At 44.3% G+C, this 15,743-nt stretch overlaps 1 protein-coding gene across 11 annotated transcripts in view; it reads left to right on the top strand.

The window, feature by feature from the left end:
- Positions 1 to 15,743, top strand: part of RNF157 (ring finger protein 157) — a 92,727-nt gene that overhangs the window by 58,746 nt on the left and 18,238 nt on the right. For 10 of the 11 annotated variants that reach the window (XR_013536003.1, XR_013536004.1, XR_013536002.1 and 7 more), the window contains exons 3-11: positions 625 to 713; positions 6,557 to 6,703; positions 7,143 to 7,260; positions 7,735 to 7,801; positions 9,032 to 9,075; positions 10,430 to 10,477; positions 13,334 to 13,405; positions 13,958 to 14,117; positions 14,310 to 14,422. Coding sequence is in view for 8 of the 11 variants with exons in the window: in XM_078374711.1 (XP_078230837.1) it covers positions 625 to 713; positions 6,557 to 6,703; positions 7,143 to 7,260; positions 7,735 to 7,801; positions 9,032 to 9,075; positions 10,430 to 10,477; positions 13,334 to 13,405; positions 13,958 to 14,117; positions 14,310 to 14,422 (858 nt within the window). In the remaining 3 variants the exon portion in view is untranslated. The remainder of the gene's footprint in view (positions 1 to 624; positions 714 to 6,556; positions 6,704 to 7,142; positions 7,261 to 7,734; positions 7,802 to 9,031; positions 9,076 to 10,429; positions 10,478 to 13,333; positions 13,406 to 13,957; positions 14,118 to 14,309; positions 14,423 to 15,743) is intronic. The other variant, XM_078374709.1, reaches the window with a different exon arrangement.

Below are 15,743 nucleotides of genomic sequence, written 5' to 3'. Positions count from 1 at the left end.
AAGGGGAGAAAGTGGATGGTAAATGATGAAGACAACATAAACCTTTGGTGACCCCAAAATAACTCTTGGCTCGCATGTTAAAGAGCTCTGCTTTATATGGTCAGCTGCAGGGGAAATTTGTTCTTTACTGTTTGCAAACTTCGGCTCGGTACACATGATAGGGTTCTCTTTTATTTGCAGTCCCTAAATTCCTGGGATGCCATATGGCTTCACTGAAGGAAAGGGCTTGCAGGTCTGGCTCCCTTTCGTCTGAGGTCACATGGAAAAGCCTTTTGTGATTAACTCGGCCACAGTGTGTCCTTTGGTATTTGGAACTTCAGTGGTTTTTTAATTAATTCTCCAACTTTTGAACACTGACCCAAATAAGCTTCATATAATGGAAAAAGAAGAGAAATCTAGCTCTTTGGGCCCCAGATTGAATCCCAGTTTTCCGACTAGCTGTGACCTTGAGCAAGTTGACTCAGTATGTCAGAGCTTCAGTTTCCTCACTTAGTTTGGAGAGTTGTGCCTTCCTGCCTCACCTCTTAGGGCTGTTCTTGGTGAACTGTAAAGCCCTGTAACAGTGAGGGACAGTTGTGGGTCTTTATAAACACACCATCTTCTCCTGCTTTGTTTCTGACACAGTTTCCTTACGCCGCCCCACCTCCCCAAGAACCCGTGAAGACACTGAGAAGCCTGGTCAATATCCGAAAGGACACACTGAGGCTCGTCAGGTAAGTTCCCGGAGGCTGGGGCCAGGTCCCAGGCACTTTCCTTTGTAGGAGGTTGGGGGCTGAGGGACAGACTCCCCAAGGAACTCACACAGCAGTTTCCGGCAGCCCCAGAGCCTGCTCCTCCAGGCATCAGGCAGAAGTGTGGGTGCTACTTTCTGTTGAGATCAGGCTGTCCACACCCATGCTGTTAGCACTGGATGCAATGCTCTGTTTGTGAAGAACTTTCACTTGCCTAGAAATGTTCATTATCCTTATTTTATGGATTTTTTTTAACGGGAAGAGTGATTAAGAGAAAATGGGAATTTTTGCAGCTACTCCAGCAAGCCAATGTAAAAATGGGAAATTTGAACTTAGAATATCAAATCCTTTATTTAATTGCTTATATTTTCTATTTCTTTTTTACTCCCCATCTCATGTGTCTGTTCTCTGAGGAATTCATAGTGCCCTGGGTTAGTCATTTAATCATCATCATCAGTGTTAATTATCATCATTTGCCTTCTTGGTGCCCTCCTCAAGACAGTGTAATTTTTAATCTGATACATTCCCATCACCTGCCACCCCTAGACAGTTTATCTACTAAGGCTCTCTGATTCCCTGGGGAAAAAATTTGGTTAGGGCAAATCAGAGGTCCCAGATTTTTCTGAATAGACAAGGAAGATGACTCAGAGACCATCTCATGCTTATATAGATCAGCCTTATTAGCATTATGATGTTGCTGTCTGATTTTTTTTTTTTTTTTTTTGAGACAGAGTCTTGCTTTGTCACCCAGGCTGCAGCACAGTGGCACAATTGGCTCAGTGGCACAATTGGCTCACTGCAACCTTGACTTCCCAGGCTCAAACGCTCCTCCCAACCCTAAGTAACCACTAATCTATTTTCTGTTTCTATTAATTTTTTATGTTTTATTTGTCCCTGAAGTTTTTACTGGTTCCCCAGCTATACTTCTCTCCACCCCAGGGTCAACTCTGGGGAGGAGAGAGCCAAGGAGGTACCCATCTACTGCAGAACAGTCCCCCCACTCCACCCACGGGAGTTCATCTAGCAGCCGAGCAGACTAACGAGGCCTCTGGGGCCTGCCAGCTGCCAGCTACTCCATCCACTTGGTTTCTCTCATCACATACGGCATGCTTACACATTTGATGGAGACAGTTCAAGGGTCTGAGCTGCTCTGAGGTCCTAGCCTCTGCTGTGGCAGCCTGGCCACAGCTCTAGAGTAGGGTGAAGGAGCTGTCATGTGCTAGAAGAACCAGACTTGGAAGCAGCAGAGCCATTTGCTTCCCAGGTCCACAGATGCTCGCTTGAATGAGTGTCTGAGCTTCAGGTTTTTGTTTGTTTGTTTGTTTTGAGACGGAGTTTCGCTTTTGTTACCCAGACTGGAGTACAATGGCACGATCTCGGCTCACTGCAACCTCCGCCTCCTGGGTTCAAGCAATTCTCCTGCCTCAGCCTCCCGAGTAGGTGGGACTACAGGTGCGCGCCACCATGCCCAGCTAATTTTTGTATTTTTAGTAGAGATGGGGTATCACCTTGTTGACCAGGTTGGTCTCGATCTCTTGATCTTGTGATCCACCCACCTTGGCCTCCCAAAGTGCTGGGATTATAGGCGTGATTTTAATCTGTAAACTGGTGATAATCAACTTTCCCTTTCATGGTGGTTGTCAAAATTAAGATAACAAAAGGGAAAACACCTGATGTTCCATAAATGTTAAATTGAAGGGCGTTTTTTATTTTGTTTTTCTGTGATTATGGAAATAAATTCTGATTCTCAGATTTCCAGGTAAAGATGGAGGATTGAATACCTACTTTTGCTTTCCCTCAAAACCCCATTAAGCAATAATACACGTATATTTAAATGGCATAAATCTGGCCGGGCTCAATGGTTCATGCCTGTAATCCCAGCACTTTGGGAGGACAAGGTGGGCAGATCACCTGAAGTCAGGAGTTCAAGACAAGCCTCGCTAACATGGTGAAACCCCATCTCTACTAAAAATACAAAAATTAGACAGATATGGTGGCACACGCCTGTAATCCCAGTTGCCCCAGAGGCTGAAGCAGGAGAATCGCTTGAACCGGGAGGCAGAGGTTGCAGTGAGCTGAGATTGTACCACTGCACTCCACCCTGGGTACGAGAGAGTAAGACTCCATCTAAAAAAAAAAAAAAAACCGCATAAGTCTCTAAGTATTTGTTTGGAGAATGGGAAAAGAGCAAGAGCAACAAAATTTTAGAAGCTGGAAACACAGAGTGCATATTAAATGACTTAGTAGACCAAGGAAATCAGAATCCTGAGCTAGCAGAAAGAAAAGCTGAGAAATTACCCAATTTATACTGTGATATTATCCCCCAAAGGGTTCAGAAATTAACGGTACCAGGTCCCTCTAGAAGTTGAGATGGAAAGCTAAAATGAAGAGGATTGGTGGACAGTCTGCCTGTGAGGTAGGCAGATCCCCTCCCTTGTACCACACAGCCAGAACTACCTTCCTTCACCCTGGCAAAAGGCAGGCAGATAACTCTCCTTGGAAAGGTCAAAACAGAGAATCTCTGGAAAAGAGAGACCTGGGCATGGCTAAGGGCCAGACTCAGTGCTAAAAACAGGCTGACCAGCCTGGGCAACATGGTAAAGCCCTGTCTCTACAAGAAATACAAAAATTAGCCTAAGTGTGGTGGTTCACACCTGTGGTTCCAGCTACTTGGGAGGCTGAAGTGGGAGGGTCACCTGAGCCCGGGAGGTTGAGGCTGCAATGAGTCACTGTCACACCACTGTACTCTAGCCTGGGTAAAAGTGACTATCTCAAGAAAACAAAACGGGGTAAGTAGATCCTGGCATACTGGGTGTTGAGCCCCCTGGCTGCCTCTCCACACTGCCCCTAGAATGCTGACAGCCAGGCCTTTATCAAGAGAGAGGAAAACCGTTTTCTGGAGATAGGAAAACCTGAGACTAGAGTTGGAGGTTCCTCAACAGATCCAGGTCAGCCCGTAGTGAAGCTCAGGGTCCCCAAGTCCTGCTGTGCACTCAGAACTCTAATCAGCAGTTTAAATACCTTAAATATAAGCAGACAGCCACAGATTCTTAGATGTGTAAGGAATGACTATAATAGGAAAGACGGTGGCAAAACAAGCAAATGTTTTAAAATGACCCAACTAGGCCAGGTATGATGGCTCACACCTGTAATCCCAGAACTTTGGGAGGCCAAGGCAGGAGGATCACCTGAGCCCAGGAGTTTGAGACCAGCCTGGGCAACATAGTGAGACCCCCATCTCTATATAAAATAATAATAAAGTTAAAAAAACCCATCTAATTGGAAACAAAAACTATGCAGAAAGAAGAAAACTTCATTAATAGTTTCAGAGACATGACAGAAGAAATCTCAATGACACAAAGTGTTTATGAACCAAAAACAATAGCTTTTAGAAATTAAAAACAAGGAGGCCAGGCATAGTGGCTCACGCTCATAATCCCAGCCTTTGGGAGGCCAAGGCAGGCGGATCGCAAGGTCAAGAATTCGAGACCATCCTGGCCAACATGGTGAAACCCCGTGTCTACTAAAAATACAAAAATTAGCTGGGCATGGTGGCACGCACCTGTAGTCCCAACTACTCGGGAGGCTGAGGCAGGAGAATCGCTTCAACCAGGGGGGCAGAGTTTGCAGTAAGCCCAGATTATGCCACTGCACTCCAGCCTGGTGACAGAGCAAGACTCTGTCTCAAAAAAAAATTAAAAATGAGGAGCAGAAATGAAAATTTCAATAGAATGGTAGGAAGAAAACTTGAAATATTCTAGAAAGTAGAACAAAAATCCAGGGAAAAGTAAAATAGAAGAAGAAAAAAGCAAGTAATAGAGCATCCATTTAGAAGTTCTGACATTCAACTAACGGATTCTGCAGAGAAAAGAGAATATAAAAGGAAGGAAATGGGACTGGGCACAGTGGCTCATGCCTGTTATCCCAGCACTTTGGGAGGCCTAGGCAGGTGGATCACAGGATCAGGAGATCGAGGCCAACTCAGTGAAACCCCGTCTCCACTGAAAATACAAAAAAATTACCTGGGCGTGTGGCTTGCACCTGTAGTCCCAGCTACTCAGGAGGCTGAGGCAGGAGAATCACTTGATCCTGGGTGGTGGAGGTTGCAGTGAGCTGAGATTGCACCACTGCATTCCAGCCTGGTGACAGAGCAAGACTCCATCTTAAAAATAATTTAAAAAGGAAATCATCAATCACATAGAATTTAAGAAAATTTCTCAGAACCAGAGGGTACAAGTTTCTAAAGGGAAAGGACCTCCAAGTGCCCATATAGTGGATGAGAAAGAGGAACTTTCATAAGCTTTCAGAAGAGGGACCAGCAGTTGGAACAGCTTCAGACTTCTTGGGAACAATGCTGGAAGGTGAAAAATAAGGCAGTGAAAAGGCTTTCAGTATCTTTTTTTTTTTTCGAGACGGAGTTTTGCTCTTGTTACCCAGGCTGGAGTGCAATGGTGCGATCTCGGCTCATTGCAACCTCCGCCTCCTGGGTCAGGCAATCCTCCTGCCTCAGCCTCCTGAGTAACTGGGGCTACAGGCACGCGCCACCATGCCCAGCTAATTTTTTGTATTTTTAGTAGAGACGGGGTTTCACCAAGTTGACCAGGATGGTCTCAATCTCTTGACTTCGTGATCCACCTGCCTCGGCCTCCCAAAGTGCTGGGATTACAGGCTTGAGCCACCGCACCCGGCGGCTTTCGGTATCTTTTAGAAATTATTTATAATCTAGAATTCTTTGTTCAGCCAAACTTTCAGGGGAGTGTGAGTGTTGAATAAAAGCTTTCAAGAAGTTTATTTCCCAACACACCCTCTTTCAGGAAGCTGGTAGAAAACGTGCCCTACCAATAACCCAAGACAGAGGAAGACCTGAGGTGCAGGAAACACGATCTTCTACAGGAGGACAAAGGCCAAAGGGACCCACCAGGATGATGGAGGGGGAGAGATTCCAGGGTGGCAGCTAGAAGCCAGGTGCAGCGGGCCAAGTACAGATGGGAGCAAGTCCGAGGACTCCAGAAGGGACCTCCTCAAGAAGACAAAATGAATAGACCACCTGGTGCATCTGAACATCTTGAGAGACTTAGACAGTCCCTGAGAGCCTTGGTTGGAATTTGTGATACGTACATAGAAAGCTATGCAACTGAAGAAAGAAAACAGGATGAGCACTAAGAAAAAGTTATGCAAAAAGCAAAAAAGAAAAAGAAAATAAAAAAGAAAAAGTTATGCAGGAAAAGAAAAATAATCGTAGATTATATGTTGATATAATCACAATAATGCAGACATGAATGTACTGGACTATTATAATAAAATCACGATGCAGCTATACTGTGGGCATGGGGGAGTTCATATATGGAGCAGAGTGAGGAAAGAGAAATCCTTGTTTCCATAGTAGGAAATCAATAGATAGTGCCTGAAACTGAAAAATCAAGAAGTCGTAACCCAAATATATTTTTTAGGAACGTGGGTAAATGACAAAATGATCACTAAAAGGGATGTCCTCTGAAGAGAAGGAAAGGAAAGAAGTAAGGCCTGCTGTTTTTGTCTTGAGGAAACTATTTAAACTGTGTAATTAATAACTTTTATTGAAATAAAAACAAAAGTGACAAGTGCACAATGGTGTAATAGTAGCACTGTGAAATATCGGAAGCAACCTAAATGCCCAGCAATGTTGATCACAAAGTACTCTGTGATCACTCAGAATGAAGGGTAGACCTATGCTTACGATCATCTAGAGAAGTCCACAATATATTGCTAAATTAAAAAAAAAAAAAAAGGTAAATTTTAAAACGTCGATATGCTATCCTGCAAATGCTGAGTCTCTGGTTTTCTAGATGTGCTGAGGAAGTGAAGAGCCCTGGAGAAGAGGCCAGCAAAGCTAAAGTCCACTACAATGTTGAGTTCACCTTTGACACGGATGCTCGGGTAGCCATCACCATCTATTATCAGGCTATGGAAGAGTTCCAGAACGGTATTGCCAGGTAAGATCAGGAGACCAGGTGAGCCACGTCTTCCCAGATAGGCAGAGTCCATGTCTTATCTACTCAGCAAGAGCAGAAAACATTCCTTTTCTGCACCCAGATGAGACCTGGTTCCTGAATTTAGATTTTCTTCTACAAAGCCTTACTCTGTCTTTTCCCTTCAAATTATGCCATCTTGGTATAGTGGCAAATGGTGGATAGTCCTTCCGGTCCTTAACATGCTGTTAAAAATCGAGTAAGCTACTTTTCTTTGGATGTGTAGGTTGAATAGAAAAGTTTAATATTGCCAAGCAAGAGCAAAGGAAATGTATTATAAAGGACCCTTTCTTCTCTTTGCTAGAGCCTGTTGATAATTGAGAGCAGGCATGAACAGAGGAAGTTGTCAGACCCATCTGTGCCGGATACTGACTTTTCCTTTGCCTCCCACTTGTATCAATAGCTACATTCCCAAAGACAACAGCCTCCAGTCGGAGACTGTGCACTACAAGCGAGGAGTGTGTCAGCAGTTCTGCCTTCCCTCCCACACTGTGGATCCCTCCGAGTGGGCCGAAGAGGAGGTGAGCCGCCTCTGGGGAGCGTTTCCCACATCAACTCAGAAGGGCCAACGGGCTACTTAGGACTCCAGCCGACAGCAAAGGGGCTGCTCAGACGCTTGAAGGCCATGCTTACCTCTCAGCCTTGTGACTTCATGTCCTTTTAAAGCTCTGCTTATTTTGCATCAAGGATATACCTAACTTAATTAATTTTTCTATTCCAAATAGCACATTAGCCTGGGATACTTTGAGAAAGTCATGCTCCAGGAAAAAAAAACCTATAGGTTAGAGGGCTTTATTTACATCTATGAGATTTTTAAAAAGAAACCGATGGCCCTCAATTAACAAATTTGGGTAATTAATAAAGCTGATGAATGAGAAGCAGAGATGAGATTAATGCTTCTTGACTGTATCGCCCTTTCTGAGATTAACTGTGCCATCTGAAAGTGTTAAGTCCTCTTCTTTTTTTTTTTTTTCTTTCCTTTTCTTTCCCTTCAGCTTGGCTTTGATCTGGACCGAGAGGTTTACCCTCTAGTGGTACATGCCGTGATAGATGAAGGAGACGGTAGGGGCGATTTCTGTCCTCTATGGCTGGGCAACACTGCTCTTTTGTGGCATATTCCTGGAAGCAGCTGTGGCCCAGAATAACATGCCTTCTTTATGGATATTTGTGACTGTGGGTCAGGCAGTCTCTGCATCCTCTCACATCTGTGACTTCAAGCTCCTGAGCTGATGTGAAAAGTGTTGGTTTGGCTGGGTGCAGTAGCTCACAGCTGTAATCCCAGCACTTTGGGAGGTGGAGGTGGGTGGATCACCTCAGATCAGGAGTTCAAGACCAGCCTGGGCAACATGGTGAAACCCCATCTCAACTAAAAATACAAAATCAGGCTGGGCGCGGTGGCTCAAGCCTGTAATCCCAGCACTTTGGGAGGCCGAGGCAGGTGGATCACGAGGTCAAGAGATGGAGACCATCCTGATCAACATGGTGAAACCCCGTCTCTACTAAAAATACAAAAAAATTAGCTGGGCATGGTGGCGCGTGCCTGTAATCCCAGCTACTCAGGAGGCTGAGGCAGGAGAATTGCCTGAACCCAGGAGGCAGAGGTTGCAGTGAGCCGAGGTCGTGCCATTGCACTCCAGCCTGGGTAACAAGAGCGAAACTCCGTCTCAAAAAAAAAAAAATACAAATACAAAATCAGCTGGGCATGGCAGTTCATACCTGTAATCTCAACTACTTGGGAGGCAGAAGCAGGAGAGTCGCTTGAACCCAGAAGGTGGGGAGGTTGCAGTGAGCCAAGATTGTGCCACTGCACTTCACCCTGGGCAAAAGAGTGAGACTCTGTCTCAAAAAGTGTGGTTTAGCCAGGTGTGGTGGCTCATGCCTGTAATCCTAGCACTTTTGGAGGCTGAGGTGGGCAGATCGCCTGAGGTCATGTTGACCAGCCTTGCCAATATGGTAAAACACCGACTCTACTAAAAATACAAAAAATTACCTAGGCATGGTAGCTCATGCTTGTAATCCCAGCTACCTGGAAGGCTGAGGCAGGAGAATCACTGGAACCTGGGAGGTGGAGGCTGCAATGAGCCAAGATTGTGCCACCACACTCCAGCCTGGGCAACAGAGCAAGACCCTGTCTCAAAAAAAAAAAAAAAAAAAGTATGGGTTATATAACATGTCCCTTCTAGGGACAAACTGGCACATTTGGTTTGCCGGCTTTCAGGGAATTGGAAAAGGTCATGGGCTTCAAGATGTACTGTTTGGGCTTCTTCACTCACATGCCTTTGTTTCTTTCAGAGTATTTTGGCCATTGCCATGTACTGCTGGGTACTTTTGAGAAGGTGAGTGACTTTAGAGGACCTTGCTTTATTGCCTTTAGCCCTTTCTTTCACGTGAGACACATGTAACCCATATGCTGGCTGCCTGAGCTCAGCAGAATGGGTCTGGCCCTAGAGACTGTGGTGGTGAGAGAACATCATGATGGGGGCTACACTTGGATCTAGGTCCATCCCTGCCACAAGCTTGCTACAGGACCTTCAACTCCTTTGGCCTTAGTCTCCTTAAAATGAAAGGGTTAGACTGGGCCAGACATGGTGGCTCACACCTATAATCCCAACACTTTGGGAGGCCAAGGTGGGCAGATCACTTGAGGCCAGGATTTCGAGACTAGCCTGGGAAACATGGCAAAACCCCGCCTCTGTTAAAAATACACAAATTATAAGGCTGGACGCAGTGGCCTGTAATCCCAGCACTTTGGGAGGCTGAGTTGGGTGGATCACGAGATCAGGAGATCGAAACCATCTGGCAAACATGGTGAAAACCCGTCTCTACTAAAAATATAAAAATTAGCTGGACATGGTGGCGTGTGCTGGGAAGCTGAGGCAGGAGAATCACTTGAACCCAAGAGGCGGAGGTTGCAGTGAGCCGAGATTGCACCACTGCACTCCAGCAGGGCAACAGAGCGAGACTCCATCTCAAAAAAAAAAAAAAAAAAAAAGCAAAAATTATCTGGACATAGTAGCTGGCACTTGTAATCCCAGCTACTCAGGAGGTTGAAGCAGGAGAATTGTTTGAACCCGGGAGACGGGGGTTGCTGTCAGCCAAGATGGCGCCACTGCACTCCAGCCTGGGTGATAGAGCAAGACTCTGTCTCAGAAAAAAAAAAAGAAAAAGAAAAAGGAAGGAAGGGAAGGGAGGGAGGGAAGAATAGGGTGTTAGACTGGATAATTGTGAGACCTTAAAGTATTAGGATTGTGTAATTCCATTCTGCAAGTGTCCAGGAACAGTACAGTAGTCTCCCCGCTTATACTCAGGAAATACGTTCCCAGACCCTCAGTGGATGCCTGAAACTGCAGACAGTGCAGAACCCTCGTATAGACTATGGTTTTTCCTGTACTACATCCACACCTGTGATAAAGTTTAATTCATACATCAGGCACAGAAAGAGATTAAGAATAACTAATAGTAAACTAAAACAATTATAACTATAAGGTAATAAAAGTCTGAATGTGCCTTTCTCTCAAAGTATTTTATTGTATGTAATATTTTCAAACAGTGGTTGACAGTGGGGAATTGAAACCGTGGAAAACGAAACTGCAGATAAGAGAGGGATGACTGTAACTGGGAGACGTAACAGAAGCAAATCTGGTGCTTTGTTGCCCTCCCCTCGTCGTAACTTTCGTATTTTCATTCCAGCACACAGATGGAACTTTCTGTGTCAAACCCCTCAAACAGAAACAAGTAGTAAGTATTTGAAGACCACAGGCTGTTAGTGCTCCTTCCTTCCTTTTATTCTTTCCTTTTGTCTTCTCTCTCCCTCTTTTTTTTTTTTTTTTGCTTTTTGCTAAGTCTCTCTTTTTCCTTTTTTTTTCCCAATCAAAGAAGAAAAGAAAAAAAAGGAGTGCTTTTGAATGTTACAAGCTATTACAGACTACTTGGGTGGCCTGAAAGGAATGCTGATTTTTGATGTCTTAATTGTTCCAGAATTGTTGGTGTTGAGGAAGCCTTTATCTGAGCAAAGGACTTGAGAAATGAAAGAACAAGATTTATTTCCCAACATTGGGTTTAGGTTTTATTTAAAATGCCAAAGTGAGAAACATTTCAAGCAAAAAGATAAAGCATTAGCGTCCCATTTAGGGTAATTAGAGTCATTGACTTAATTTATCCTGCCATTCCTTTTCTAAAATTCAAAGTTGGCCGTTCTCCCTCTTCCAGAATGATCAGCACCTTATGCATATGTCTGCTAGAAGTCCCAGCCCCTACCATGTGCCAGCACTTTTCTTTCCACTCTTACAGAGGTAGGAGGAGGCATCATTGGGAGGAGAGAGAGGGATGCCAGTGACACTGGCAAAGGAGGGTGGGTGAGGGGTAGGTCACCCTTTCAGAGGGTGTAGAGCAAACTGGGTAGGAAGCAGAGTTGGCATTCATCGAGATGCAAGGAAAAGCCTCCTTGAAGATGCATGATAGGTATCTGAAATTCTACACTATTCATTCTTTTAGGTTAATTACTCACCTCTCCTTTTTTCTTTTTTTTTTTTTTGAGACAGAGTCTCGCTTTGTTGCCAGGTGCCAAGCTGGAGTGCAGTGGCGCGATCACTGCTCACTGTAATGTCTGCCTCCCAGGTTCAAGCAATTCTCCTGCGTCAGCCTCCTGAGCAGCTAGGACTACAGGCGCTCGCCATCACACCCAGCTAATTTTTGTATTTTTTAGTAGAGACGGCGTTTCACCATGTTGGCCAGGATGATCTCGATCGCTTGACCTCGTGATCCGCCTGCCTTGGCCTCCCAAAGTTCTGGGATTACAGGCATGAGTCGCCTCTCTTTTAATGAGGACAATAATAATAATATCTTAGTATAAATTAGTTGATAATGTCCTTTCCAGTATAATTGCTAAGTTTTAAGAGCAGCAGAGGAGGAAACAGATCCAGAGCCCAGGGCACTACCTGGGCAGGTCAGGCCTTGGTGAGTTGCCTCATGGGGAAGGCCTAGCTCTCCAGGAGGTCTGGATAGGATGGAAAGGCTCGTGTAGCTACAGGAAAATGGTTTGTTCCTATCCTCTTGTTAGATTGGCACTAGCAACAGACTGTTAAACCGGAGAGTGGGATATAAAATCAGAGACAGGCTAGGTCTTAGGGGAGGGAATAGAGAGGAAGAGAGGTGAGACAAGAGCATGCTCCTAAAAGGAAATGGGGCAGGGCCAGCTTAGGCACTGACATGGCCCAGGATAGTGGGTGTGGGATTGAGCCTTGGTAGTTGGGGTTTTAAGAAACAGGGCTGGCTGGGCACGGTGGCTCACACATATAATCCTAGCACTTTAGGAGGCTGAGGTGGGTGGATCACTTGAGGTCAAGAGTTTGAGACCAGCCTGACCAACATGGTGAAACCCTATCTCTTTCAAAAAATAAAAATTAGCCAGGCATGGTGGTATGCGCCTGTAATCCCAGCTATTCGGGAAGCTGAGACAGGAGATCGCTTGAATCCAGGAGGCAGAGGTTGCAGTGAGCCAAGATGGTGCCACTGCACTCCAGCCTGGACAACAGAGCAAGACCCTGTCTCAAAAAAAAAGAAAGACCAAAATTTTGATAAATTCTTTCTTGAGGATGGAGACCAAAAAGATCTTATTAAGATTTTATCCAGAACCTTGTTTCTAATTTCTGAATTCAAAATATAAAAACATATAAGTAAAAGAAAATAAAAATAAAAAAGAAAGAAAAAAAAGAAAAGAAACAGGGCCAAGAGGAGTAATTTTGCTGTATGTTGGGGATGGGGTGGCTTCATGGTGGGGGGTGCACACCATTAGCCTCTCCCTCAAGGTCTTGCTATTGCCTTTTGCATCTTTATTTTTCCTTCCCCTCTTTTTCCTTGTCAATTTCCTCTTCTTTTTCTTTCTCCTTAACATTCCTTTATTTATTTATTTTTTCTTTTGGAGACAGAGTTTCACTCTTGTTACCCAGGCTGGAGTGCAATGGCGCGATCTCGGCTCACCGCAACCTCCGCCTCCTGGGTTCAGGCAATTCTCCTGCCTCAGCCTCCTGAGTAGCTGGGATTACAGGCACACGCCACCGTGCTCAGCTAATTTTTTGTAGTTTTAGTAGAGACGGGGTTTCACCATGTTGACCAGGATGGTCTCAATCTCTTGACCTCGTGATCCACCCGCCTTGGCCTCCCAAAGTGCTGGGATTACAGGCTTGAGCCACCGCGCCCGGCCGACATTCCTTTATTTTCATAGTTTCTGAACTCAATCGGATTACATAGCACATGTCTGTGTTTTGATGCATACCCTTCTATCCTTTTTCTAGTCTATGCCTTCTTAATTGTCCAAAATAGTAAGCTCTAGTACAGGTGTTATTATTGTATTTATGAAATTTTATGTTCCCTGTTGTATATAATGAAGGGTAAATTAAATATTTGATTTTCTTTCTTCTCTCAAAGAGAAAACATAAGTAAATAAAAGCATCCTTTACTTGTCTAGGCCTTCGATTTTTTCCCATTATGAATTGTTAGTCCTTGGTTACCAAGAGAGGTAAAAGGGGAGGGAGTTCCCACTCTTGTCTCTCAGTAGAGTCAGCCTATCCTTGAACCTTTCTGTTTGCTGTTCAGGTAGATGGGGTCAGCTACCTCCTTCAGGAGATCTATGGAATTGAAAACAAGTACAACACACAAGATTCTAAAGTAAGTTTTATCCAAGATTCTGAATGTACTCTTTCCAGGAGGCCAACAGAGAAATTACCTTATAAAGCCACCGTCTAGGAATTTAGCGTGCCAAACTCTGAAATCAGTAAGGCCTTAGAAGGATATTTTCTTGTTCTTCATTTCAGATCATTATGCTTGTGCCACTTTGGAAATGAGAGAAGTAGGCTGGTTTGGCTTTGTTCTGCCGCAGAGCTCTGTCCAGCTCGGTTTCCCACCAGGGTCTCTTTGTTGCTCCTTTTCCTTTATCTGTGTGTTCCCCTAGGTCCCTTCAGCTGAGACTCAAGAGGCCCAGCTCTGAGCCTCATAGGAGGAGCTCGAGTGGTTAGTCTCATCCTCTTGATTTTAGATAAACACTTCCCAGAAGCAGTGAAGCTAAGTGTATTGACGCGCTGGGTAAACAACAAAGTCCAATGTCAATTCAGATTTTGTTCTTATTACTTATCTTAGCTCTTCAGACAAGCTGCCTTGTCAATAAAGTATGGGACAGGAAGGGCTTTGTGCCATCAGCTAAATTTCTTTCTCCTCGGCCAGGTGGCTGAAGATGAAGTGAGTGATAACAGTGCCGAGTGTGTGGTGTGTCTCTCAGATGTCCGGGACACCTTGATTCTGCCCTGTCGCCACCTCTGCCTCTGTAACACCTGTGCAGACACCCTGCGCTACCAGGCCAACAACTGCCCCATCTGCCGACTGCGTAAGCCCAAGAGTGTCAGGGGGGCTGGTGGGTGGGAGAGAGGACAAGAGGACGTTTACAAAACACCGAAGCACGTGCTGCCGCTGGATCGGGCAAACGGATACGCGCTAGGAGGGATCATGGTTTCTGTCTGGGCTCTTGTTCATCCTTAATCCTGCATCAGGATGTCCTGATTGCCTGTTTTCTTCACAGCCTTCCGGGCACTGCTTCAGATCCGAGCCATGAGGAAAAAATTGGGCCCATTGTCCCCAACCAGCTTTAACCCCATCATCTCATCCCAGACATCGGACTCTGAAGAGCATTCAGTAAGTTGGGCTCAGAACCACAGCCACTCTGAAGCAGATGTCTCATTGGCTTTTTTAAACCTTTCATGTTTCTCTACATGGCACTTCGGCAAGGAATTAGACCTGGGCATGCTGCAGTATTTAGCAGGCTGGCTGAGAACTTGCATTAAAACCAACTGTTATTACTGTGGAAAATTGAGTACTGGTCACGAAAACCTCCCTTTTCCTCCTTGGGAACTTGGTATCCAGTTAATGTTTATCATTCCTAGAGCCATCTATTTGCAGTTTCACTCCAGTGAGGTTCGTCTCAAACTCCCCCAGGCAGAAATAATGGGACAATTATTTTGAATTTGAATACAATTTATTATCTTTATTTGAATTATTGAAGAAAGTAACTGTTTTTCTTTAGCCTGTTTTGCGGCCTCAGTGCCTGAGATGAAGTAACTGACATCAGTGTCCCAGTGTAAGTGCTGATATTAGGGTGAAACCTCAAAGCTTTGCAGTTAAAGAATGGCAGATGCTGCTTTCTTTAGATTAACCCACTGCTGGGAGACATCATTATTCAGTGAATGATACTGGGATAATTAGTTAGCTATTTCAGAAGGAAAAATCAGTTTAGCACTTTACTCCTTATCAAATACATTCCAGCTGGAGTAACTAGTTAACTATATTAAAAGCGTCAAACCAAACAAACATTACAGAAGACCAAACAAAACATCCAAAACCTAGAATAAATTATAGATGATTATTTAGTTGACTTTGGATTGGAAAGGATTCTCTAAGCTTGAAAGCAAGAATCGTACATTTTTTTTTTTTTTTTGCCAATCAGTTTGAGCTTTATGAGGTTGCTCAGGTTAGCCTTGAACTGATGACCTCGCCTTTGCGAGCGCCATGACCTCCGGCGGGAGCCACTTTGGACCCCCTAGAAGAATCGTACATTTTATCACCTAAAAAGATTATCATTTCTGAGGTCTAAAAGGTGACGAAAATTAAAAGATAGACAACAAATAGTGTTTTTTAAAAAAGTATTTACAATGTATGTATCAGAGGAAAAGCTGATGTCTTCCCATAGTTCATATTGAATGAAACAGTAGATAAATGGGCAAAGGGCATAAACAAAATATACTCAACATAGAGTTTTTTTTAAAAGTTCAACCACATTAAAAATCAATGATATGCAAATATGAGAATACCATTTTTCAACTTTCAAATTTTAAAAACTTATTTTTAATGATTCTCCCTGCTGTCAGAGAAGTAGTCAAAATAGGTCTTCCATATTACTTATAAGAGTGTAACTAGAAAAGGCACTGAAATAAACAAAACAGCAGAAAATAGCAGTATA

Source organism: Callithrix jacchus, chromosome 5, assembly GCF_049354715.1.
Source record: "Callithrix jacchus isolate 240 chromosome 5, calJac240_pri, whole genome shotgun sequence".
NCBI classification, from domain to species: Eukaryota; Metazoa; Chordata; class Mammalia; order Primates; family Cebidae; genus Callithrix; species Callithrix jacchus.
The sequence above is the reverse complement of the archived record's forward strand: the minus strand, read 5'-3'. Positions and strand labels throughout refer to the sequence as shown.